The sequence below is a fragment of the Xenopus laevis genome, chromosome 4L, assembly GCF_017654675.1.
Source record: "Xenopus laevis strain J_2021 chromosome 4L, Xenopus_laevis_v10.1, whole genome shotgun sequence".
Lineage (NCBI taxonomy): Eukaryota > Metazoa > Chordata > Amphibia > Anura > Pipidae > Xenopus > Xenopus laevis.
The window spans coordinates 155,169,284-155,193,933 of NC_054377.1; the positions used below are offsets into that span (position 1 = coordinate 155,169,284).

Genomic DNA, 24,650 nt, shown 5'->3' on the forward strand with positions numbered 1-24,650 from the left:
CCTGGAGAGAAATAAGGTGGGGTCATTAGAGTTTCTCCACAAAGGCAGAAAGGGGGAGATTAAAGGTGGCGGTGCCCAGTATATGAGCATGTGATCCTCATAGTTGGATAATTGTCATAGTCAATCAGCCGTATGACATATTGTTAATTGGCAATAATTGGGCTAGAGAAAATGATGAGGATGATGATGATGATGATGATGATGATGAAGAGTTGATGGGATTAGGTCTAGTGTATGGTAAAGGGTCTGGGACAGGGAAATGTTCCAATATACTGTATTGTCTTTGTCTGTGTGTCTGTCTGTCTGTGTGTCTATTAAGCCCAGTCAGTCAGAACTGGCTCCATAAGCTGCACATAGAATGTCTGGATCCAGTGCAGCCAGAGGAAGGGAAAGCAGTGACACCTCTATAACTTTGCTGGAAGGAAATGATTATTTTTAATGATTGGTTGGTTGGGAGCTGCCGTCACTGTTGGATTATTGTGATTAACACGCCATTGTGAATGTTGTGATTGTGATGTGTGAATATCCCTGTGTTTGTGTCATTTCCCAGCTCCTGACAGAAACCCCCATGTTCTGTATGTGGAAGCCGACAAACAAAATGAACTGACCATCATGTGGGAGGTAAGTCACAGCCAGAGCTCCAATATTCCAGAGAAGGGTGGACTCAGTTGCAATAAATGGTGCAATGTGATTGAGCTAAAGGCCAGTGGCGTAACGACAGAGGGTTAATGCAACCCCACAGATGAAGCAGAACCTGGGGCCATCCGGGGGCCGGTGTGTGGGGGCCCAGGGGTGACCTGCAAGTTTTTTTTAAAGAAATATTGTAGGGGGGCAGGGTACTCCGAGTTCCAACACTGGGTGGAGAACTGTAGTTGCTCAAAGCTATTATACCCGGGGCACATTTTCTTAAGTGTAAATTTCCTCTTCACCTAACTTCACTAAACTTCGAACTTTGAATATAAATTAGGGCCTCATGGGGACCCTATACCTCCTTGCCCCCTGCTTCCTCTGTTGTCACATATTAACATAGTAAGTTGGGTTGAAAAAAGACACACGTCCATCAAGTTCAACCTTTTCACTCTTTTTGTTAACCTGCTTAACTGTCAATTTATCCAGAGGAAGGCAAAAAACTCCATCTGAAGCCTCTCCAATTTGCCCCAGAGGGGAAAAAATCATTCCTGACTCCAAAATCTGACTAGTCCCTGAATCAACTTGAGCTATCTTCCGTATCCCTGTATTCCCTCACTTGCTAAACACCATCCAACCCCTTCTTATACCTATCTAATGTATCAGCCTGTACCCCTGATTCACTTCCCAGCTCTCCCTGTAACACCCCTTTCCCTCCTCTAATCTCATTGGCTCCCTCCTGTCTGCTGGGAGGAGCTACTGGTGAATAAAGCATCCGACCCTTCCTTGTACCTATCTAATGTATCAGCCTGTACCCCTGATTCACTTCCCAGCTCTCCCTGTAACACCCCTTTCCCTCCTCTAATCTCATTGGCTCCCTCCTGTCTGCTGGGAGGAGCTACTGGTGAATAAAGCATCCGACCCTTCCTTGTACCTATCTAATGTATCAGCCTGTACCCCTGATTCACTTCCCAGCTCTCCCTGTAACACCCTTTCCCTCCTCTAATCTCATTGGCTCCCTCCTGTCTGCTGGGAGGAGCTACTGGTGAATAAAGCATCCGACCCTTCCTTATACCTATCTAATGTATCAGCCTGTACCCCTGATTCACTTCCCAGCTCTCCCTGTAACACCCCTTTCCCTCCTCTAATCTCATTGGCTCCCTCCTGTCTGCTGGGAGGAGCTACTGGTGAATAAAGCATCCGACCCTTCCTTGTACCTATCTAATGTATCAGCCTGTACCCCTGATTCACTTCCCAGCTCTCCCTGTAACACCCCTTTCCCTCCTCTAATCTCATTGGCTCCCTCCTGTCTGCTGGGAGGAGCTACTGGTGAATAAAGCATCCGACCCTTCCTTGTACCTATCTAATGTATCAGCCTGTACCCCTGATTCACTTCCCAGCTCTCCCTGTAACACCCCTTTCCCTCCTCTAATCTCATTGGCTCCCTCCTGTCTGCTGGGAGGAGCTACTGGTGAATAAAGCATCCGACCCTTCCTTGTACCTATCTAATGTATCAGCCTGTACCCCTGATTCACTTCCCAGCTCTCCCTGTAACACCCTTTCCCTCCTCTAATCTCATTGGCTCCCTCCTGTCTGCTGGGAGGAGCTACTGGTGAATAAAGCATCCGACCCTTCCTTATACCTATCTAATGTATCAGCCTGTACCCCTGATTCACTTCCCAGCTCTCCCTGTAACACCCCTTTCCCTCCTCTAATCTCATTGGCTCCCTCCTGTCTGCTGGGAGGAGCTACTGGTGAATAAAGCATCCGACCCTTCCTTGTACCTATCTAATGTATCAGCCTGTACCCCTGATTCACTTCCCAGCTCTCCCTGTAACACCCCTTTCCCTCCTCTAATCTCATTGGCTCCCTCCTGTCTGCTGGGAGGAGCTACTGGTGAATAAAGCATCCGACCCTTCCTTGTACCTATCTAATGTATCAGCCTGTACCCCTGATTCACTTCCCAGCTCTCCCTGTAACACCCTTTCCCTCCTCTAATCTCATTGGCTCCCTCCTGTCTGCTGGGAGGAGCTACTGGTGAATAAAGCATCCGACCCTTCCTTATACCTATCTAATGTATCAGCCTGTACCCCTGATTCACTTCCCAGCTCTCCCTGTAACACCCCTTTCCCTCCTCTAATCTCATTGGCTCCCTCCTGTCTGCTGGGAGGAGCTACTGGTGAATAAAGCATCCGACCCTTCCTTGTACCTATCTAATGTATCAGCCTGTACCCCTGATTCACTTCCCAGCTCTCCCTGTAACACCCCTTTCCCTCCTCTAATCTCATTGGCTCCCTCCTGTCTGCTGGGAGGAGCTACTGGTGAATAAAGCATCCGACCCTTCCTTGTACCTATCTAATGTATCAGCCTGTACCCCTGATTCACTTCCCAGCTCTCCCTGTAACACCCCTTTCCCTCCTCTAATCTCATTGGCTCCCTCCTGTCTGCTGGGAGGAGCTACTGGTGAATAAAGCATCCGACCCTTCCTTGTACCTATCTAATGTATCAGCCTGTACCCCTGATTCACTTCCCAGCTCTCCCTGTAACACCCCTTTCCCTCCTTTAATCTCATTGGCTCCCTCCTGTCTGCTGGGAGGAGCTACTGGTGAATAAAGCATCCAACCCTTCCTTATACCTATCTAATGTATCAGCCTGTACCACTGATTCAGGGAGACAATTCCACATCTTCACAGCTCTCACTGTAACAAACCCCTTCCCAATATTTAGCTGGAACCTCTTTTCTTCTAATCGGAATGGGTGACCTTGTGTCAGCTGGATGGAGCTACTGGTAAATAAATCATTAGAGAGATTATTATATGATCCCCTTATATATTTATACATAGTTATCATATCACCCCTTAAGCGCCTCTTCTCCAGAGTGAACATCCCCAATTTGGCCAGTCTTTCCTCATAGCTAAGATTTTCCCTTTACCAGCTTAGTTGCCCTTCTCTGTCCCCTCTCTAATACAATAATGTCCTGTTTGAGTGATGGAGACCAAAACTGTAGGGCATATTCTAGATGGGGCCTTACCAGTGCTCTATACAGTGGGACCCCCTCCTCCCGTGACTCTCTGCCCCATTTAATACAAGTCAAGACCTTATTTGCCCTTGATGCTGCTGACTGGCATTGCTTGCTACAGACAAGTTTATTATCTACAAGGACTCCAAGCTCCGTCTCCATTATGGATTTGCCTAGTGCAGTCCCATTAAGGGTATAAGTGGATATTGTTACATCCCAGGTGCAGGACTTTACATTTATCAACATTGAATCTCATTTGCCACTTAGCTGCCCAGATTGCCAGTTAGTCAAGATCCTGTTGCAAGTGCCACATCCTGGATGGAATTAATTGGGCTGATAGTTTTGTGTCATCTGCAAACACTGATACATTACTTACAACACCCTCCCCTAAGTCATTAACGAACAAATTAAATAAAAATTGACCCAATACTGAGCCCTGAGGGACCCCACTAAGAACCTTACTCCAAGTAGAGAATGTCCCATTAACAACCACCCTCTGAACCCGATCCTGTAGCCAGTTTCCTATCCATGTGCAAATTACTTCATTAAGCCCAACAAATTTGTCTGACATGACTTATCCTTGATAAATCCATGCTGATTGCTGCTCATAATGCCATTCATTAGGACAACATTTTGAATGTGATCCCGTAACAAGCCTTCAAATAATTTGCCCACCACAGATGTCAGATTTACTGGCCTATAATTGCCAGGCTGAGATCGTAATCCCTTTTTAAATATTGGAATGACATCAGCTATTCTCCAATCCATAGGTACCATACCAGATGAAAGCGAATCTGAGAAATAGGGGCTGGTCTAAACTGAACTAAGCTCTCTTAGAACCAGGGGGTGTATGCCATCTGGCCCTGGCGCCTTGTTTACATTAATTTTTATTTAAGCTTTATGAATCATATCCTGAGTCAGCCACTGACTAGATTGAGCTGAGCCATTAGTGCAGCTATGAAGTGAGCCTGGGAACTCACACTCCTCTATTGTATACACTGGACAAAAGAACTGATTTAGTACATTTGCCTTATCTGTATCTGTTACAACCATACTGGTACGATTATTTAAAGGGGCAAAACTCTCAACTCACATCTTTATAATATTAATATACTTAAAAAAACTTTTTGGGGTTAGTCTTAGCCTCAGCCGCAATGCACTCTTCATTTCCTTTCTTTGCCTTCTGGATTGCTGATTTACAACATTTATTATAGAGTCTAAATTAATTAAATGCAGCTTCTGTCCCAACAGTAGTTTTTAAATGCCTTTCTCTTCTTTCCCATTAACTTCTTTACTTCTATATTAAGCCACATAGGATGATTCTTAGAGCTACTACGTTTAGTCCTTAAGGGAATAAATTGAGAACAGTAATGATTTAATATCATTTTAAATGACAATCATTTCTGTTCTGTGTTTTTAGCTAAAAACCTAATGCCCCAATCAATACTCTGTAGGGCAGCCCTCAATGCACTAAAATTAGCTTTTGTGAAATTCCTGGTTTTTGTTGCCCCAGTATATATTTGTTTTTTGCACCAGTCATTAAATGATATAACATTATGGTCACTATTACCCAGGGGTTCAATGACTTGCACATTTGCTATAAGTTCTGGCTCATTAGAGATCACTAGATCCACAACAGCATTTTTTCTGGTTGGCTCCTCAACAACCTGTGCCATAAAATTGTCATGTAACAGTTTATAAACTTGTTCCTATTAACTGATCTGGCAGTACTGTTGCTCCAGTCAATATCTGGGTAATTAAAATCCCCCATTATCATTACTTTACCCAAACTAGCAGCCTTTTCTATTTGCATCAGGAGCTTCGCCTCCTCCTCGTCACTTACATTAGGGGGTCTATAGCGACGCCTACAATTAATTTGCTGGACTCTTTACAATTGGTGAAGAACTCCACCCATAAGACTTCTGCCCCCTCATTTTCTAACATCACCTCCTCCATTATATGAGATTAAGTCCTGCCTAACATACAGACATACCCCTCCTCCTTTTCTATTGCCTCTGTCCCTCCGAAACAAAGTATAGCCACTGATATTTACTGCCCAGTCATGTGACTCATTCAGCCATGTTTCGGCCAATCACATCATATTTTCCCTCCAGCACCTCCAGCTCTCCCATTTTACCAATGAGACTCCTTGCATTTGCAAACATACATTTAATACTGGTCCCATATTGAACATATGACATGTGCTCCTCCCTGTCCTTAACCCCCAGCCAAATCTCCTCCCCCATTTCCCTTCCTTTTCCCACTATCTCATCTAACCTGTCTTCCACTCCCTTGAATGTATTTATTGTAGTAAGTGATAGACAGGGAGATTCTGGCCCCAATGTTGCTCCCTCCTGCAATTACTTTTCTGAATGCCCACAGGTATGAGGAGGGCCACATTACTGGTGCAAATGCATTCTCTACATTACAACAGCCACTTTTTCAGTTTTAAACATGGAATTTGAGCTTTTCTAGATAATTGATGGTCATGACACCCGAGTTTCTTTACTTGCCCCATGGCAGGAGCACCCCTGCTGGAAGACATGCATTACTGCCATTTCTCTGCAATATCCGATATATATCTCACATCATTTTCTGTTCCAGCCTCTGAGTTTGGAAGAGCAGAATGGACCAGGATTTGGGTACAGGGTCACATGGCGACTGCAGGGGTTGGAGACGGAGTGGCACCATCAGACAGTAGAAGAATCCATGTTTAGACTTAACAACACCCCAGTGTTTGCTCCATATGAAGTCTCTGTCCAGGCAATGAATGACATGGGAATGGGCCCAGATCCAAAAATACATATGAAATTCTCAGGGGAGGACAGTAAGTACTTTGCACTGACAGTTCATCAGAGGTACTTACATGTAGGAATATGTGGATTACTGGTGTTTATATTCCAGACACTCTATTTTCCAAAATATCTGACACCCTACTCATCAGTGGAACTTGCAGCAACCAAAACGCAACCATTCACTTTTCTCACCTGTTCTTTCTTAAAGGGGTTGTGCACCTTCCAAACACTTTACTTCAGTTGGTATCAGATTTAAAAAAAATTGCCTTCTCCTGTCTCCCTGGAGCAGCTCTGGGTCCCGTTGAGCAAAATCCCTGATTATTAAAGGCAGCTGTTGATACATTAGTTGCACTGATGGACATTGACCAACTAATGGATCAGCCAATTGGAACAGAATCTCTCCGAGGTCACTGAGCAGCCAGACAGAAAGTACACTGAGTGTTTGCAATGTAAACAATCATAGAAAAAGGATTTTACTAGAAATGACCTTTTGGTCTAATGCATTTATCTAATGCAACTGGTAATACGGAAGGGACACATTTCAGGGTTTAGAGGTGAAGGGAAGGTTGGGGAAAAGCAAGTGGGAGTATTAGTATTAAAGTGGAAGTAGAAAGGAATAACAACAGTCATGAACAAGTGTTAGGCAGGGGAACAAAAAAAGAGAGAATCAGTGGGTGAGGGAAAGAGCTCTGAGCTTCCACGGTGGGAACTTAAATATTCAACTGGGTGCTCTGGGTGAAAACTACATGCCCATTCTAGAGAGAGAGGGGTAGTGAATGGGGTTATGATGGTGAGAAGCTACATGCCCATTCTAGAGAGAGGGACAGTGGATGGAGTTATTCTGGAGAGAGGGCAGTGGATGGGGCTATTCTAGAGAGAGGGGTAGTGAATGGGGTTATGTTGGTAAGAAGCTACATGCTCATTCTAGAGAGGGGGGCAGTGGATGGGGCTAGGGTGGTGAGAATAGTGGAATAAGTAGAAGTGCTATAGTCCAAATAGTTATTTTATAGTCTCCACTGGCCCTTGCAGCTTATTGCACATATTATACTTGTTCCACAGGTTTTTTTAAATCCCATAACTATAAAGTGCTTCAATTAATTACATCAAATTATACCTACAGTTGATAAGATTATGCCACACAAATAAATTATGCCACACTTTATAGTTATTAATATTGGGGATAGATCAATTCTCTTTTGAACTTAAGCACCTTCTACTTTGTTTAGTTAATGAATTACTGCCATCTTTTTAATATCTAATAATTCTATTTTTTAACGGGAACAATGTTGAATTGATGAATGAGGCAATAATTAATTATTGCCTCATTAAGCAAGCACTAAGCACTTTATTATTTAAGTTCACAGAACACAATTATTGCAAATAATTTATTACTCCTTTTTAAAAAAATCAGTAAATAAGGTTATTACTTTCAACTAAAGAAATTGGTGATTTTATTGGTTGGAGGTTAATGAATTGATTAAGTATAATTAATTTAAGGTTTCTAATAATCAGCAAGTAGGGAACATACAGGGTACTTTCTTCTTTCTCTTTTCAATGTTATTTGACATGCTATGTTCATAAGCTGCTTAATATCAAAATGACGTTGTCATACAAAGCAGACTATGAAGGCCATATGCAGACGGGGGCCATAAAAATACCTCGGGTCCACATTTGACTGTAGGACTAGTAGGACAGTCCTGCTAGAATAGCTGATTGTCAAAAACAACCTCTTTAAAATGTTTATAGCGCTGCACACATTGCACTGCAGAGCACCAAAAATAGACCTCAGGGTTCTCTTATATCAATATCACAGTGTTTTACATCTCAGAAGTGGGAGCTTTTCTCTCATCGTCTCATTGTTCAGATGTGTCAGTGGGTTCACTGCTGAGTTAGAAGCCAAATGCAGCCAACCTGACAGGAACCACTGAAGAACCAGAAAGAAACCAGAGAGGCTTTTTGATTCCCTGTCCACATTTATTCCCATAGCAATTACTAAACATCATACAACTTCCAAACTGGGTCCCATAACCGCCTTATTATAATCTGACATCAATACTTTCAGCCACTGCACCCAGAATAGGGATGTATCTGTGTGACTTAGAGAAGTATATTCATGTAATGGGTTTTTACAGTTCCAGATGCTGCACCTTCTGCTGTACATGTGGATGTACTAAACAGTTCTCTGGCAAAGGTGGCCTGGACACAAGTAACCCAGAACCAAGTGCGAGGACATCTGTCAGGCTACAAGGTACCAAAATAAGCAGCACCCCAACTGCTTTCCCTTTAATTCAGTATGTAAGCCCCAATGTTGGACCACTGGTTTTAAAGTTGACTACACAGACCTAGGTTCTTAGGTACTTAGCTCTGTGGTGGATATGATCAAATTACCTCTTTAGAGGTTCATGTTACAACAAATTACAAGACTGAGTTCGATTGACAATCTTGAGATTGAATCTTACTCATTGAGCAGGACCTAGTATGGTCAGGGGGCAGGAGAACAGCAGCAGGATGATGAGGCATTCAGATGGAAAAGAAAGTCTAGTGCAGGGAAAAGGAAAGGAGAGGCTGCTCCAGGGTTTACACATCCCAACAGATTAGCCAGATTGTGTGAAGAACATGGGAGTGTGAACTCTGGAGTGGCAGTTCTAGATGGGGCTGATCTCTGTAACAGCAGGAAGACCTGTTTCTCTAGTAGTGGTGGGGAGGAGAGCAGCCTCTCTAGTAGTGGTGGGGAGGAAAGCAGTGCCAGGCCTAAACAGATTGTGGTATTAGGAAAGTGGATAGGGTAATCTGTCAGATTGCTACAACCAAACAGTTTGTTTTTTTCCTGGTGCCAGGATTTGGCATTTGGGTAATTATTAGGCAAAGTATTTGGTGGGGCTGGGCATGACCTAGCTGTCTTGGTATATATTGGTCCTAACAACAAATAAAACAAAATTAATATGGTAGACTGAAGACCTTAAACAGCGAGTTAAGGGATCTAGGCTCTAAGATTAAGGGAAGGTCTTCTAATGTTATTTTTTTTTTTAGAAATTTTGCCCGTGCCACATGCAAGTTTAGGAAGACAGTGGGAGCTTAGGGAGTTAAATATGTGGCTAAAGTCTTGGTGTAGGAAGGAAGGGTTTGGGTTCCTAGAGCACTGGAATGATTTTTCCTTAAGGTACAACCTATATGATTGCACCTCATGGAAGGGGGTTCACTGTACTAGGGGAACGAATGTGGGATCAGAATACAGGGCTGGAACTAGGGGTAGACATAAGAGTCTGATGCCTAGGGTATAACAATGGTGGGGCATGTATGTTGCCTTCCTCCCATAAGTTCCAGCTCTTCTGTGACTGGAGCATTAGCAGCCACTGTGGGATTTTGTTTGACTTGCTAATGGCTTTGGTCTGGCACTGTTACATTGGGGTAGGAGCGAGTGGGCACACAGGAAAGGGCACATAGGAGATCCCACTGTTACAAAGATGTGGCTAACGGTAATGTTAGAGCTAACTCTCCAATGGATAATTTAAGTATCATAGGGAAGAGTAGCGCCCCCTGTTGTCTTCTGGCAAATGCACCGAATTTGTAAGGCACCATGGAATTTATTGTGTGTTTTGGAAACCTGTTTGAGACCTGGTGGGATGAAAATGTGACTGGGCTGTGAATTTAAATGGTTACACCTTTTTTAGGAGAAACAGAGGGATTTAAAAGGGGGGTGAGTTTGTCTGAATTAAAGCCAAGCTCTAAGAAATGACCACTGGGGAGGGTGTAGAATCATTTTGGTGTAAGCTTACAAACCCCCAAATCATTGAGGCGAATGAGACCCAGTTACTATTACAAATTGAGGGGCTCCACAACTAGGTCAAGTTATTATTACGGGGGACTTCAATTATCCAGACATTGACTGGGGTAATGGGGTTGCCAAGTCAGAAAAAGCTAGTGGGCTTGTAAATATGACATATCGACACATTTCCTTAGATAATCGAGATGTTTCAAGATTCACATCTTTCTGTAAAGTAACAATTCTAAATTTGTGATTATATCAAAAAAAAAAATTCAAATATGTGTCTATATTTTACATGGATGCTGACTTTTTAAATAGATGTCTGTATTTAGTAATTTTCTTATATTTCTTCTTGTTTTTATAATCAGTGAAGTTTATACTTTGCGTTTAATGGGGATTATGTTAATGGAAAATATCTGTGTGATTTTATGTCAAAATGTGCAATATGTACATTTAAGCAATTGTAAAATACAGATAGATTAGCCCTATTATTGCTTTCTATGATTTCATAGATAAACCAACTATCTGATGAAGCGGCGCATCTTTGTAATTATTACAATTCTGGTGTATGGACATTAAACATGGACACCACTCTCAACGTAATCACGTCAATATGATATTTTGAACTTTTTTTATAATGACCATGACCACTTTACACCCCCTTTAAATATTTGTTATGCAAAGGGAGGGAGCACTTCAGTGAGGAGGAAACTAAAGCCAAAATTAAGAAGGTCTGGGGCCTTTTGAGTCATAGGGTTATAATGGCCTCAATTCTAATTATGTAACTTTTAATGGCTGGTTGGCTCAAGAGCAAATTCCAAAGAGATTAGAACATTTGAAAGTAAAAAAGGCGCTAAGATACTGGTGACTTGAGAATGTGGTACAGCTATTCAAAAAGGGATCCAGTTCTCAGCCTGAGAACTATAGGCTAGTTAGTCTGACATCAGGGGTAGGAGATCTTTGGAAGGGGTAATAGGGATAACTATATGAAATCACTATCTGAGTTTGTGCCTCATAGTTTTAGGTGCAATGGATCTTGCCAGACTATTTTTATAGCCTATGAGGAGGTGAGCAGGTACCTTGACTCTGCGATGGCAGTGGATGTGATCTAATTAGACTTTGCTAAAGCATTTGATACAGTGCCACACAGAAGGTTACTGCCATTTGGAGGCATTGAGGAGTTATTAGAGAACTGGATAAAATATAGATTACACAGAGTGGGGTAAATGGAACATATTTTAATTGTTAGTGGAGTACCACAGGGTTCTGTACTAGATCCTTTGTGACTCTTTGTTGAGATTTTACTTAACTAAGAAAGATCTGGGGGGGGTTTTGTGGATAACAAGTTGTCTAATTCCAGGCAGTGTCATTCTAAATTGTCAACTAAACTGGGAAAAGAGATGGAACAATGAAACCATGAGGAAAGAATGAGCAGCAACTGGCAAATGAAATTCAACTGATATAAAAACAATTGAGTTTTAAAGATTTTTAGCAGGCACAAACAGGCAAATACAAAGCTTTAGACATGAAATAACACTTTCATCCCATCCCTCACAGCCTATATGTATTTTTATACTCTGAACTAAACAGGGCAAAATTATATTTATATTTAAAATTGAAAGCAAAGTCACATTCTACTTTCTCTCTGTACAAGCACAAAACAAATCACCAGCCCACTTAAGCCTCTCTGTGGACTGATGAACGGTGAAACTGCTACTCTAGACTGGGGAGTGATTTCAAGTTATTTGTGACAGTTATTTGTGGTTTATATTCCCTGTACTCATTATTCTGACTAGTGATGGACGTTTCGCCACCAGCCAATTAATTCGAAACTGCGGCAAAAAATCCACAGCAAAAAAGAAAATTTGTTGCCCGTAAGAATTTGTCGTGTGCATAAAAATTGTTGAACATCAAAATTATTCGGACGCCCATTGACTTTAATGTATTTGGACAAAATAGTCTCGCATATAAAAATATGGCTTGCGTCAAAATTGTCACGTGTAAAAATAAATTTTTCTGTAAATTTGCAAATTTTCTGGCAAATGAAACACCACAGATTTGCCCATCACTAATTCTGACTCCTGAAAACCTGTATCAGAAGCCAGAACCAACCGGAAGGAGAGTTTCCATTCTGTTCTGACATGTAAATAACTTGCTGTTCTAGGGAGAATGTCCCTTTAATAAATAGGCATAGCATTGAGTCATTGGACATGGGAGGCAAAGATGTTGGAGGCAGTTTGTTGTGTCCATTTGTGCTTGTGAATTTGTTGGGGTTTTAGACACAATTGTGACACTGTGGCAAATAACTGACCCCCCCTGTGCCCAGATCACTTACTGGAAAGTCAGGAGTCTGCTGGCAGAGAAGAAGCACCACACCATGCGCCATGTTCTGGTGTTCCCTGGCCCAAGGAACTGGGGGATGATTCCAGCACTGGATCCTTTCAGCGAGTACCAGGTGATGGTTGCGGCCTTCAACACTCGAGGAGATGGACCAGCAAGTTCCCCAGTGACTTTCAAGACCCCCGAAGGAGGTGGGGAAAGTTTTGGTGCATATGATAGAGAAAGACTATTTTATGATTTATATAGTGCTGACATATTACCCAGATCTGTACAGAGATTATACATCATTCCCATCAGTTCCTGCCCCAGTGAGCTTACAATCTCACATCCCTATCACATTCCCATCAGTCCCTGCCCTATTGAGCTTACAATATAAGGTCCCTATCACTTTCCCATCACTCCCTATCCCAGTGAGCTTACACTCTAATTTCCCTATCACATTCTATCAGTCCCTGACCTAGTGAGCTTAAAATCTCACATCCCTATCACATTCCCATCAGTCCCTGCCCTGCTGAGCTTACAATCTAAAGTCCCTATCACTTTAACATCAGTCTCTGCCTCAGTGAGCTTACAATCTAAGGTCCCTATCACATTCACATCAGTCCCTTCCCCAGTGAGCTTACAATATGAGGTCCCTAATCCATTCCCATCAGTCCCTGCCCCAGTGAGCTTACAATCGCACTTCCCTATCACATTCTCATCAATCCCTGCCCCAGTTTGCTTACAATCGAGGTCCCTAGGGATGGGCGAATTTGACCTGTTTCATTTCTCCAAAAATTTGGCGCCAACGAATTGTCGATGGTGCCCATTAAAGTCTATGCATCTTCTTTTTTTGACGCATGCCGCCATACAAGTCTATGGGCGTCATTTCCACAGCGAATCAAGCTGAAAAAATTCGCCCATCCCTAGTCCCTATCACATTCCCGTCAGTCTCTGCCCCAGTGAGCTTACAATCTGTCTGCCCAGCTTTGTTTGGCAGACTTATCACATGCAGGGATAGAAATAAAACACACACACTGAAGAATATTAGAAGAATATATTGTAAGAAAATGAATACATCACTGATTGAACACAACGCAACGTCTACCTGAGCTTCCCTTGGAAGACTTCTGAGAGGAACATCAGCTGGGGGACCCTGGGCCAAATACAGTGAACTGTCAAAGCCAGATCAATCAGGCAAGGTTCTACACAACACGCCTGCTTGTAGATGAAGTCCCGAAGCCCCCTCTCTTTTTAAAATTAGTGTAACAATAAAATAATCAATCATAACAGAATTTGGTCATTATCCTAATTGTGGACATATACCAAAATAATAGCCACACGCCCAGAACTGTGACCATGAGAATGACCAGGAGAATGAAAACAACAGTTGTATGTCTAAAATTATAACTATGTTAATGAGATATATGCTTCCTCCTTGATAAACATGTTTATATGTTTATGAGTTTATTACCTTAACTCCTGCTGTTCCCTTGTTTCCAACTAATGTTAATATATCTATATTAATAACCTCAACTCTGTTTGTTCCCTTGACTCCAACTAATGTCCGTACATCCATTTTGTAACTAAGGAGCCATATTGGATACACTTGATCCCACTCACATTCATACATGGTCTCCATGTCACATTTGTATCACGCAATCTCAGGTCCCTATCACATTCACACACAGTAGGGTGAGTTTATCAGGAGCCAGTTATCCTGCTCGTATGTATTTAGAGTGTGGGAGGAAACTGGGCACTGTGGAAACACACATAGTAAGGTTTATATCAAGTATCCAATTGGTTAATAAATGGTTAAAAATATGAAAACTTGCCATTTGGGGACCCTGGGGAAACCCTGACACTGACTCTTGGGAACTCATTGCAAAAGCGTTTTGTTTGGTGGCTTCTCTATTATTTCGAAAAAACAAGGAGACAAAGGACCTGTCAGTCTGAATGATGTTCATTTTTCTATGGATGAAAGGGACGAGGTCCGGATTTTTCTTACTGGCTTGGCCTAAAACTCCATGAACTAAGGGGGAGATGTATCAAAGTGTCAAATTTGTGTGAAATTCCCCGGCTCTATTCATTCCTATGGGATTTTTAGAAATGGAAAATTAGAGTTGGTGTTTTATAAATACCCCTCTAACAATCCTGTAGAAATGAATAAGTGACAGGAATATGAATAGGAGAGGCCTGAATGGAAAAACAAGGAATAAAAAGTAACAATAACAATACATTTGTAGCCTTACAGAGCATTTGTTTTATAGATGGGGTCAGTGACCCTCATTTGAAAGCTGGAAACAGTCAGAAGAAGAAGTCAAATAATTCAAAAACTATACAATAATAAATAATGAAAACCAATTGAGAAGTTGCTTAGAGTTGGCTATATAACTTACTAAAAGTTAACTTAAAGGTGAACCACCCCTGTAATGAGGGGAGGGTGTTGTAAGTAATGTATCAGTGTTTGCAGATGACACAAAACTATCAGCCCAATTAATTCCATCCAGGTTGTGGCACTTGCATCAGGATCTGGGCAGCAAATTAGATTGTCACAATATGCTTTGGATATTTTACAATTAATGGGATCATTTTTTTCAAAATTGGTTTAATGAAAAGAGCTTGTGTTGAGCATACTTTCTGGCTTTTCATTAGGAAATATCTATGGTTGTTTCTTGCTCTAAACAGAACAAAATAGGAACATTAAACCAAAGTCACATTCAACTTCCTGTTCCCAAAGAGCAAAATGAAACAAACCAGCAGGCCAATGAGAGGTCTCTGTATAAATAAGCCCCTCCCTTTCCCCAGCTACAGCCTGTTATATTTCCAGATAAGGAGCAGCTCATTCAATTATAATCTAACTATAGATATGTCCTAATGGCAACAACAGGCAAAACATTTGATCAGTAAAAGCAAAATGCAAATGGGAGATTTAAGCCAATGATTCCTCACTCAGATGAACACAGAGAATATGGCACCATTTATATTATCAGATTAGTGCAACTGTAATTCTCTGTATTAGACACACACAGTCTCATCAACAGTTTTTATAGTTCTCTATGACCGCTATTTATCCTCTTCATTCTTTGCCCAGTGCCTGACAAGCCACATTTCCTACGTATCTCAAGCTCAGACAAATCCTCATTCACTTTGACTTGGGGTCCTCCGAGGAAGATGAATGGGATCCTGACGAGATATTTACTCCAACATCAGATAAGTATGTGCTAAAAGCATTGGCTGCATGTACCACTGTTAAATCTGTCAGTACAAGGTAACAAATGCCAACAGCTGGTCCCATACTCAGGAAAAGGGGGTGTTTATAATAATGAGGTGCAACCTGGCTTCTTTTTATTTGTCTAACTGGGGCTGCCATAGGGCTGTTATTGTACATAACAATCTGTGTATGGACTTTCAATTGGTCACCAATTCCTAGCAAATTCTGTGTTATTCACATGGGCCTGTGTGCTTCATGGGGCTGTAGAGCAAAGTATTTGCTCTACAAATTTGCTCTACAACAGCATTTGGTTTAAGAAATATTTCTTTACTTGTGGTTGTTCACCAGTATCTAATGATTTATTTCTGCTTCTAGTTAATGACACAGATGAAATTGGGAACATGAGAAATATTAACATATCAAACCCAGCAACTGTCAGCTGGCGAATTCCGTGGCTCCACGATGGCACCAAATACAAGTTCTACCTGCGCGCCTGCACCCAGAGTGGCTGTGGCAAAGCTGTGAGTGAGGAAGGTTGGACTGGGGCCCAAACAAGTAAGAACCACGTCTCTCTCAGAACTTTCATTCTACACAAAGTCTTATAAATCTAACAAACCAACATTGCCAAAATACAGAATGTTTTCCCAAATTATATATTATAAATATATAAGGGGATATGATCACTATATATAAATATATAAGGGGGATATGATCACTATATATAAATATATAAGGGGGATATGATCACTATATATAAATATATAAGGGGATATGATCACTATATATAAATATATAAGGGGATATGATCACTATATATAAATATATAAGGGGATATGATCACTATATATAAATATATAAGGGGAATATGATCACTATATATAAATATATAAGGGGATATGATCACTATATATAAATATATAAGGGGGATATGATCACTATATATAAATATATAAGGGGATATGATCACTATATATAAATATATAAGGGGATATGATCACTATATATAAATATATAAGGGGATATGATCACTATATATAAATATATAAGGGGAATATGATCACTATATATAAATATATAAGGGGATATGATCACTATATATAAATATATAAGGGGGATATGATCACTATATATAAATATATAAGGGGATATGATCACTATATATAAATATATAAGGGGATATGATCACTATATATAAATATATAAGGGGGATATGATCACTATATATAAATATATAAGGGGATATGATCACTATATATAAATATATAAGGGGGATATGATCACTTTATATAAATATATAAGGGGGTATGATCACTATATATAAATATATAAGGGGGATATGATCACTATATATAAATATGTAAGGGGATATGATCACTATATATAAATATATAAGGGGATATGATCACTATATATAAATATATAAGGGGATATGATCACTATATATAAATATATAAGGGGGATATGATCACTATATATAAATATATAAGGGGATATGATCACTATATATAAATATATAAGGGGATATGATCACTATATATAAATATATAAGGGGATATGATCACTATATATAAATATATAAGGGGATATGATCACTTTATATAAATATAAGGGGTATGATCACTATATATAAATATATAAGGGGGATATGATCACTATATATAAATATGTAAGGGGATATGATCACTATATATAAATATATAAGGGGATATGATCACTATATATAAATATATAAGGGGATATGATCACTATATATAAATATATAAGGGGGATATGATCACTATATATAAATATATAAGGGGATATGATCACTTTATATAAATATATAAGGGGGTATGATCACTATATATAAATATATAAGGGGGATATGATCACTATATATAAATATATAAGGGGATATGATCACTATATATAAATATATAAGGGGATATGATCACTATATATAAATATATAAGGGGGATATGATCACTATATATAAATATATAAGGGGGATATGATCACTATATATAAATATATAAGGGGGATATGATCACTATATAAATATATAAGGGGAATCCTATATAATATAAGGGGATATGATCACTATATATAAATATATAAGGGGATATGATCACTATATATAAATATATAAGGGATATGATCACTATATATAAATATATAAGGGGATATGATCACTATATATAAATATATAAGGGGATATGATCACTATATATAAATATATAAGGGGATATGATCACTATATATAAATATATAAGGGGATATGATCACTATATATAAATATATAAGGGGATATGATCACTATATATAAATATATAAGGGGATATGATCACTATATATAAATATATAAGGGGATATGATCACTATATATAAATATATAAGGGGATATGATCACTATATATAAATATATAAGGGACAGTAATGAAGTAGAGAAAGTACAGAGAAGAGCAACTAAGCTGATAAAGGGAATGGAAGGGATCAGTTATGGGGAAAGGCAAGTTGGGATTGGTTACACTGGAGAAGAGACAGTTAAAGGAACAGTTCAGTATAAAAATAAAAACTGGGTAAATAAATAGGCTATGCAAAATAAAAAATGTTTCTAATATAGTTAGTTAGCCAAAAATGTAATGTATAAAGGCTGGAGTGAGTGGATGTGTAACATAATAGCCAGAACACTACTTCCTGCTTTTCAGCTCTCTAACTCTGAGTTAGTCAGTGACTATAAGGGGGGCCACATGGGACATAACTGTTCAGTGAGTTTATAATTGATCCTCAGCATTCAGCTCAGATTCAAAAGCAACAGTTATGTCCCATGTGACCCCCCCCCTCAAGTCTCTGATTGGTTACTGCCTGGTAACCAATCAGTGGAAAGCAAGAGAGCTGAAAAGCAGGAAGTAGTGTTCTGGCTATTATGTTACACATCCACTCACTCCAGCCTTTATACATTACATTTTTGGCTAAATAACTATATTAGATACATTTATTATTTTGCACAGCCTATTTATTTACCCAGTTTTTATTTTTACACTGAACAATTCCTTTAAGGGGATATGATATGATTTGGTTGGTGTATGTTTAGTGAGGAAATGCAAGGCTAATGTTACTACTAATCACATAAGGACTGGTTTGAGTAACATTTTGCAGTGAAAAAGAAACATTAGAAAGGAATTTTTTATTTTCACTTTCCAATCACTTCCCAGAGTAATAGCCGATAACCAAGGGGAAGACTCTTTTCACATCTCTTCTTTGTTTTTCAGAACAAGTGGTGTCTTTAACATCTCCGGTTACAGAGGTTCAGCAGTTGGGTGGGAACTTTACTACTCACCAGTTGTCTAAGACACAAGGGATCCATAATGGAATTTTGGAAAATGTCATTGAGAAGACAGGGAGAGGTGAGGTTACAGAATTCAACATGCACCTGATTTGCTAACGGCCTCTACCCTAATGCAATTGTACAAATATAACTGGTGAAGGATCATTTCAGTGCCTCAGTCTCGCCTGTGTCTCCTGCCAGAGATAAATGTCTATGAGATTTGTAAACTGTGAACTTGGAGGTCCAGGTAGACCTGCACCAAACCTTCAGCATAGGAGGCTGCCAATAGCAATCCTGAGACAAGAGGTTGCCACTGAAACTTGATCAATGTATGGATATTGCGGATTTCTTAAATAAAGTATTTATTGGAGGAGGAATTTCATCCCAAAACAATACAAAAAGTGTGATGCTGATGCCTGTGCCGCTTTTAGGGATGGGTTCGTACTGCCTCTCTCTCTCACCTGCTCTCCTTCAGTCTCCCTGACTCTGCCAGCCTCTCCTCCTTCTCAATTTCTCTCTTTCCACTACTCACACTTTCCTCTCCTTGGGGCACCTGTTGCAGTGGTGGCACAATCTGTTCTTGGCTTCTACATCTCTTGGTTCCTTTCGGTTGCTGTTTTGGTAAAGTGAATGCTTTATCTTTACACACTTTGCAGAGTGTGTAAATGTTTTGAACACAAATAAGTCACATGATGCACACATTTTGCCCCATAACCCATACTACCCCATAAAATGTTTACTTTCAAACAGTAAATGATTTCAGCGTAGTTGCTGTTGGTTACTAGACATGCAGCAAACTTTGCACCTTATTACAAAACTCCATTGGAATTTGATTTCATTGTTTCATTCTACTACAGATTGGTCCTTTAGAGTTGTACTTCATCAGTGTTGTGTTGGGTTGTGTTGCCACCGGAAAGAGCCAATACATTGGTCTAATGGCACATGACTTGTCTGAAAGCTCTTGGCTGAGCATTGCTTAGTATTGGCATTTGCCAGGCTACCGGCAATCAGTAATGCACCCCAGTGAGCTGAGTGTTGGTACATGGGAATATGTGGTTTGGAGAAGGTTCTGCTGCTTTTTCTATGAGACCATTTAGTGCCAGTTTGAAGCCCCTAATTGGTTGATATTTAGGCATGGGAGGTACAATCATTTGTCTCATGGGCTTGGCTGCTATTCTTTGCAATTTCACTTGATTATCAGTCCTTTTGTTTTATGTGATACAGTGGCACATTTGGGTAACTCTTTAGTCCCACTGAACTGGACTTCTCCCGGTACCTGCAGCAGCAGAATCTTCTCCAAACCACACATTCCCATGTACTAACACTGATCCTATAGTATGAATTGTTTCTTATAGCTTCGGCAGTGCAAGTCCTCGCCACCCAGGGTTGGTTCATTGGACTGATGGGAGCGGTCGCCTTACTGACGCTCACCCTGCTGACGGCTTGCTTTGTGCAGAAAAACAAAGGAGGAAAATACTCAGGTAAGAACACACTCATGGACACAAAAGTGCTGTAAACTGTACCCTCCTGGGGCTTTAACCAAAGGTCTACTTGTATTTGTTGCTAAAGCTGCTGGTGAATTATGGGCCAATATCCCTTTCATTAAGTGCTATCACAATGGGGGCTTATTTTGGAGATGTTCCAACCAGAAATCTTAATCTGTACCAAGTGCAGACGCACCTTCTGGCAGGAATCTCTGATGTATCAAGATGGAGCTGACTCCATTCTCTGTGAGGGGAAAATCATTATTCAAATTAGAGCTGTCATATTCCATCTCCTAATGTGGGAAACGTTAACTTATTTGGTTTGGAGTTTGGTGATTATGACTTTCCCCAGGAATTTTAAGACAACAAAGTGTCTACTGAATGCACTAAATCATTTTGTTATTAAGTTCTGTCCCAGTTTAAAACACACATTGGCTCTTGCTTTGGGTCTTTAATGGCAAAAGTCTTTCTGGCAAAATCACCCTCAGCTGTTGGGTCAAATCTTGTCCATAATTTTGACACAGTCTTCTGTTGTTGGTGTTACTGTATATTATAATGTTGAGTCCACGGAGAGGAAACAACAAACAACTGCACATTGTGTGAGAGGATTGCATTATATTTTGCAAGAGCAAAGCCTATAGAATTCAGCAAAAAGATGTATAGATGTAGAGGCTCTCGATGTATATTCATTCATGTATACAGTAGATCTGCAATCCATTCATGTGTTTCTGTCCAACACTCATTGTACATTATAAATACTTGTCTTGTTGTATCTCCTGATCTGAGTGCAGTTCCACCCACTGAAATAAAGGGAAGCATTTCTGCAGAAATGCCCCAGCAGAACCAGACAGACAGCGGCGGAACTACCGGGGGAGCAGGGGGTGCAATTGGGCCAGGGCCTGCACCCTCTCAGGGCCCCCCGGCAGCTCGCACACTGCAGATTTCTGGCTGCATCGGCCAAATCTCGGGTAAAAAAATCTGGTGCGGAGGGGGGCGGGGGCCCGGCGGCACGTCCCGCACCAGACAGACACACTTGCTAACATGGACAGACCTATAGACATTTATTCATTGTTCCCAGTCATTCTGCCAGTATTGGAAACTGTTGGTACATGAGAGTCACCAATTAGCAGCACTTTGGGGGGGCAGCATATTTTTTTTTTTTGCAAATGGTTGTATTGGCCATGTTTTCCCTGAATGCTAATATATTGCACTGCTCTGCCCGTCTTTCTGGTTTTTGCAAAATGGCATTTTGAATACATTTTCACAAAAGGCGCGTAAATGAGACCGGAGTTTGCGCGAGCGCACCCAATGTGCGATGTTGTTACGAGCAAAAATAGCGTTGACAGTAACTTAAATAAGCACTTTGTGAAACTGTTTTGCAAATATTTTCTCCGCCACCAAAGTTGTGGCGTAATTTAGTCGCAGAAATATTTGCAATTTGCGATTTTTGACATTTAAAAAGCTCTTATGGACCTTCACATTGTGAAGCAAGCAATTCTGTTTGCACCACACTTATTCAGCTTAAATATAACCATGCGCAGGGCAAATATATTCACTTTGCGAACCAATCTGTCTTGCACAATGTTTATAAATGACCCCCTTTGTCTCTTATTCCCAGTGAAAGAAACGGATGAGTTGGGCATCGAGGCAGAAGTACAGATGATGAAAGATGAGCTGTTTGCTGACTACAGGTTCTTATTTATTCTTCTTCTATCATTCTCATGGTTTATGCTTCTGCAAGACTGCTAAAGAATTTCCATACATAGTTATGGGGAGGGGTACCCCACTCTGTTACACATTGTGTGGGGGGCAAATATTGCATCAATTTAAAAATAATGTCTCTCATTGTAAAATTGCAAAGAATTTCGGGATTTCATCATGTACAGTACATAGCGTCATTAAAGGATAAATAAGCCTTTTTATTTCAAAATCCCTAAAAAGACTCTAAACCTGATGACTAGTTAAACAAGTATCTTGATCTCAGTGTTTTAGTAGAACCAGCTAATTTTTTTAGATTTTTTTTACCAATAACAACTGTACAAACAGATCCACTTTGAAATGCAAAAGACCCTCTCCAGATGGTTTATTGGGGTATCTTTTTGTTACATTACCACTCCCCCATTAGCTTATCAGTTAGAAATTACTAATACAAAGGTACCCAACACAAATATTCTTCAAATCATCCTAGATGGACCTAACCTATTTTACATTGGATTAGAATACAGAAATAGGTGATCCTTTGAAGTAGTCAGGAACTAAATAAATGTGGAAATTAATGTATACAGTTGTCATTGGTAAATACTAAAGTTATGATAGGCACCATATGTCTGGAAAGATATATTATATTCATTACATTTTAATATATCTCTTTGTGTGGTTAAACAGAAATAGAGAGCCAACTCAGTGGCACAGTTGGACAAATATTGCATAATGATGAATGGTTCCTTTAATCCCCATAGTGATAAGAAACCACTGAATGAAAGTGCCGATTCCTTGAGTGAAGCTTCCGAGAGCTCAGGCAGCATGGACAGCCTTGTACAATACAGTGATGGAGAGCATGAGCAGTTTAATGAGGACGGTTCCTTCATTGGAGAATACACAGAAACCAGAGACAGATGTTCCAAGGTATTTCCACAGTAGCTGACTTTGTCGAATCTCAGTGCCAGCCCTGAGTGTCATTCTGCATTTTATAACATTGCCCAATGGGCAAACTTTCCTCTGAAAGCACTGGCTCTGCTGTTGGAACCTGGACGGGAGGAGCAATAACGATCATACCAATGTTCTCGGTAGAATGAAATGGTAGAGCAGTAGAAGTGTATGTGTTCCTATGGACCCATCTGGCACCCTGTGTTCTGTGTTTTCTGTGCAATGTATGAGTAATGAGCATTTGAGCATTTGTCTCTCCACACTCCCCGGTGAACTAGGGACTGAACTCTCACCTTACTTCATGTGTGCCTGTAAGTGATCTCTCTCTTTGCCCAACTGAATATGGAAATTCATTGTTATCTCCTGGTGTCTCTGTACATTGTTGTGTCTGTGCCAACTCATAGGGCATTTGAAACTTCAGCATGAGAGGAATGTATTTCCAAACTGTTTATCTTTTACTTTTCAGAGAAATGAATAAAAACCCAATATTAATGTTTGTACACTAAAATAAAATGAGAAATGAATATCATTAACAGGATGGGCTGCTGTGGCTTCTATAAAGCAATTGATAACAAGCACACCAATATAAAGTTTCCTTCCTATAGTTCAACATGAGATAGGTTGGCATGGATGTGTGACCAAGACTAATATCAAGTAAACAATATTACCTATAAATAGACTGTAGGTGGAGATATTAACACAGATATTAACCAATTAGAACATAAATTCATCTGATGAAAACCAGAATCCAGACTATGGAACCGTACATTTAGCCCAGCCCTTATAACTTCTGGAGCCCACCATTGCTACAGGCCAGAATTGCCACCCATCACCTCCACACTAAACTCAGTGAAAGTCTTAACTTGGCCTTGGCCCATTTAACATTAAATTTTGCCTTGTACTTGACCTTAGAGGTCCGTATTCTGATACCATTCAAGATTTTTCCAGCAAACAACTTTATCACAATATTTGCCAAGCACCAACTCCAACTCTTTCAATTTCACTGTGGGGGAATAAGACTTCATCGTTTGTATCACTTCCTCCTGTAGCCATTCATACGATGATCTTTATGGTTCTCTGCCAAAATCTTCAAAGAATTCAAGAAAATCCCTTCACCCATGAAGGTGATATCGTACACACCCCTCCTGGGGTAATCTAGAATTGCCAAGATCTCCTCCTTTAGAACACGACCAAGATCTGAGGATTTCATTCGTGATGAAGAATAACTTCTCCTCACCAACCGATGCTTCTGTGACCCAAGAGAACAAAGGAACAGCATCTTGAAGCAAAATTGGCTCCTGGTTTCCCCCTCAGATTAGGGTTACCACCAGAAAAGGTGATTGTCTCTCCTTGCCTCGTGAATGAACTTCCCCCTATTGCAGCAGTGGGCTTAAAGTGGTTTTTAATGTCCAAAGGCTGAGAGAATGTGTCTCCAGAAACCCAATAATCCAGACAGACACTCACATGATCTGA

At 40.3% G+C, this 24,650-nt stretch overlaps 1 protein-coding gene across 2 annotated transcripts in view; it reads left to right on the top strand.

The window, feature by feature from the left end:
* LOC108705354 (neural cell adhesion molecule L1-like protein) overlaps positions 1 to 23,706 on the top strand; it is a 57,566-nt gene extending 33,860 nt beyond the window's left edge. For both annotated transcript variants that reach the window (XM_018242196.2, XM_018242197.2), the window contains exons 17-26: positions 551 to 621; positions 6,251 to 6,473; positions 8,574 to 8,689; positions 12,534 to 12,738; positions 15,621 to 15,743; positions 16,116 to 16,295; positions 18,992 to 19,126; positions 20,403 to 20,528; positions 22,150 to 22,222; positions 22,991 to 23,706. In XM_018242196.2, coding sequence (XP_018097685.1) covers positions 551 to 621; positions 6,251 to 6,473; positions 8,574 to 8,689; positions 12,534 to 12,738; positions 15,621 to 15,743; positions 16,116 to 16,295; positions 18,992 to 19,126; positions 20,403 to 20,528; positions 22,150 to 22,222; positions 22,991 to 23,171 — 1,433 coding nt within the window. In that variant the 3' untranslated portion in view covers positions 23,172 to 23,706. The remainder of the gene's footprint in view (positions 1 to 550; positions 622 to 6,250; positions 6,474 to 8,573; positions 8,690 to 12,533; positions 12,739 to 15,620; positions 15,744 to 16,115; positions 16,296 to 18,991; positions 19,127 to 20,402; positions 20,529 to 22,149; positions 22,223 to 22,990) is intronic.
* The last annotated feature ends 944 nt before the right edge of the window (positions 23,707 to 24,650 follow it).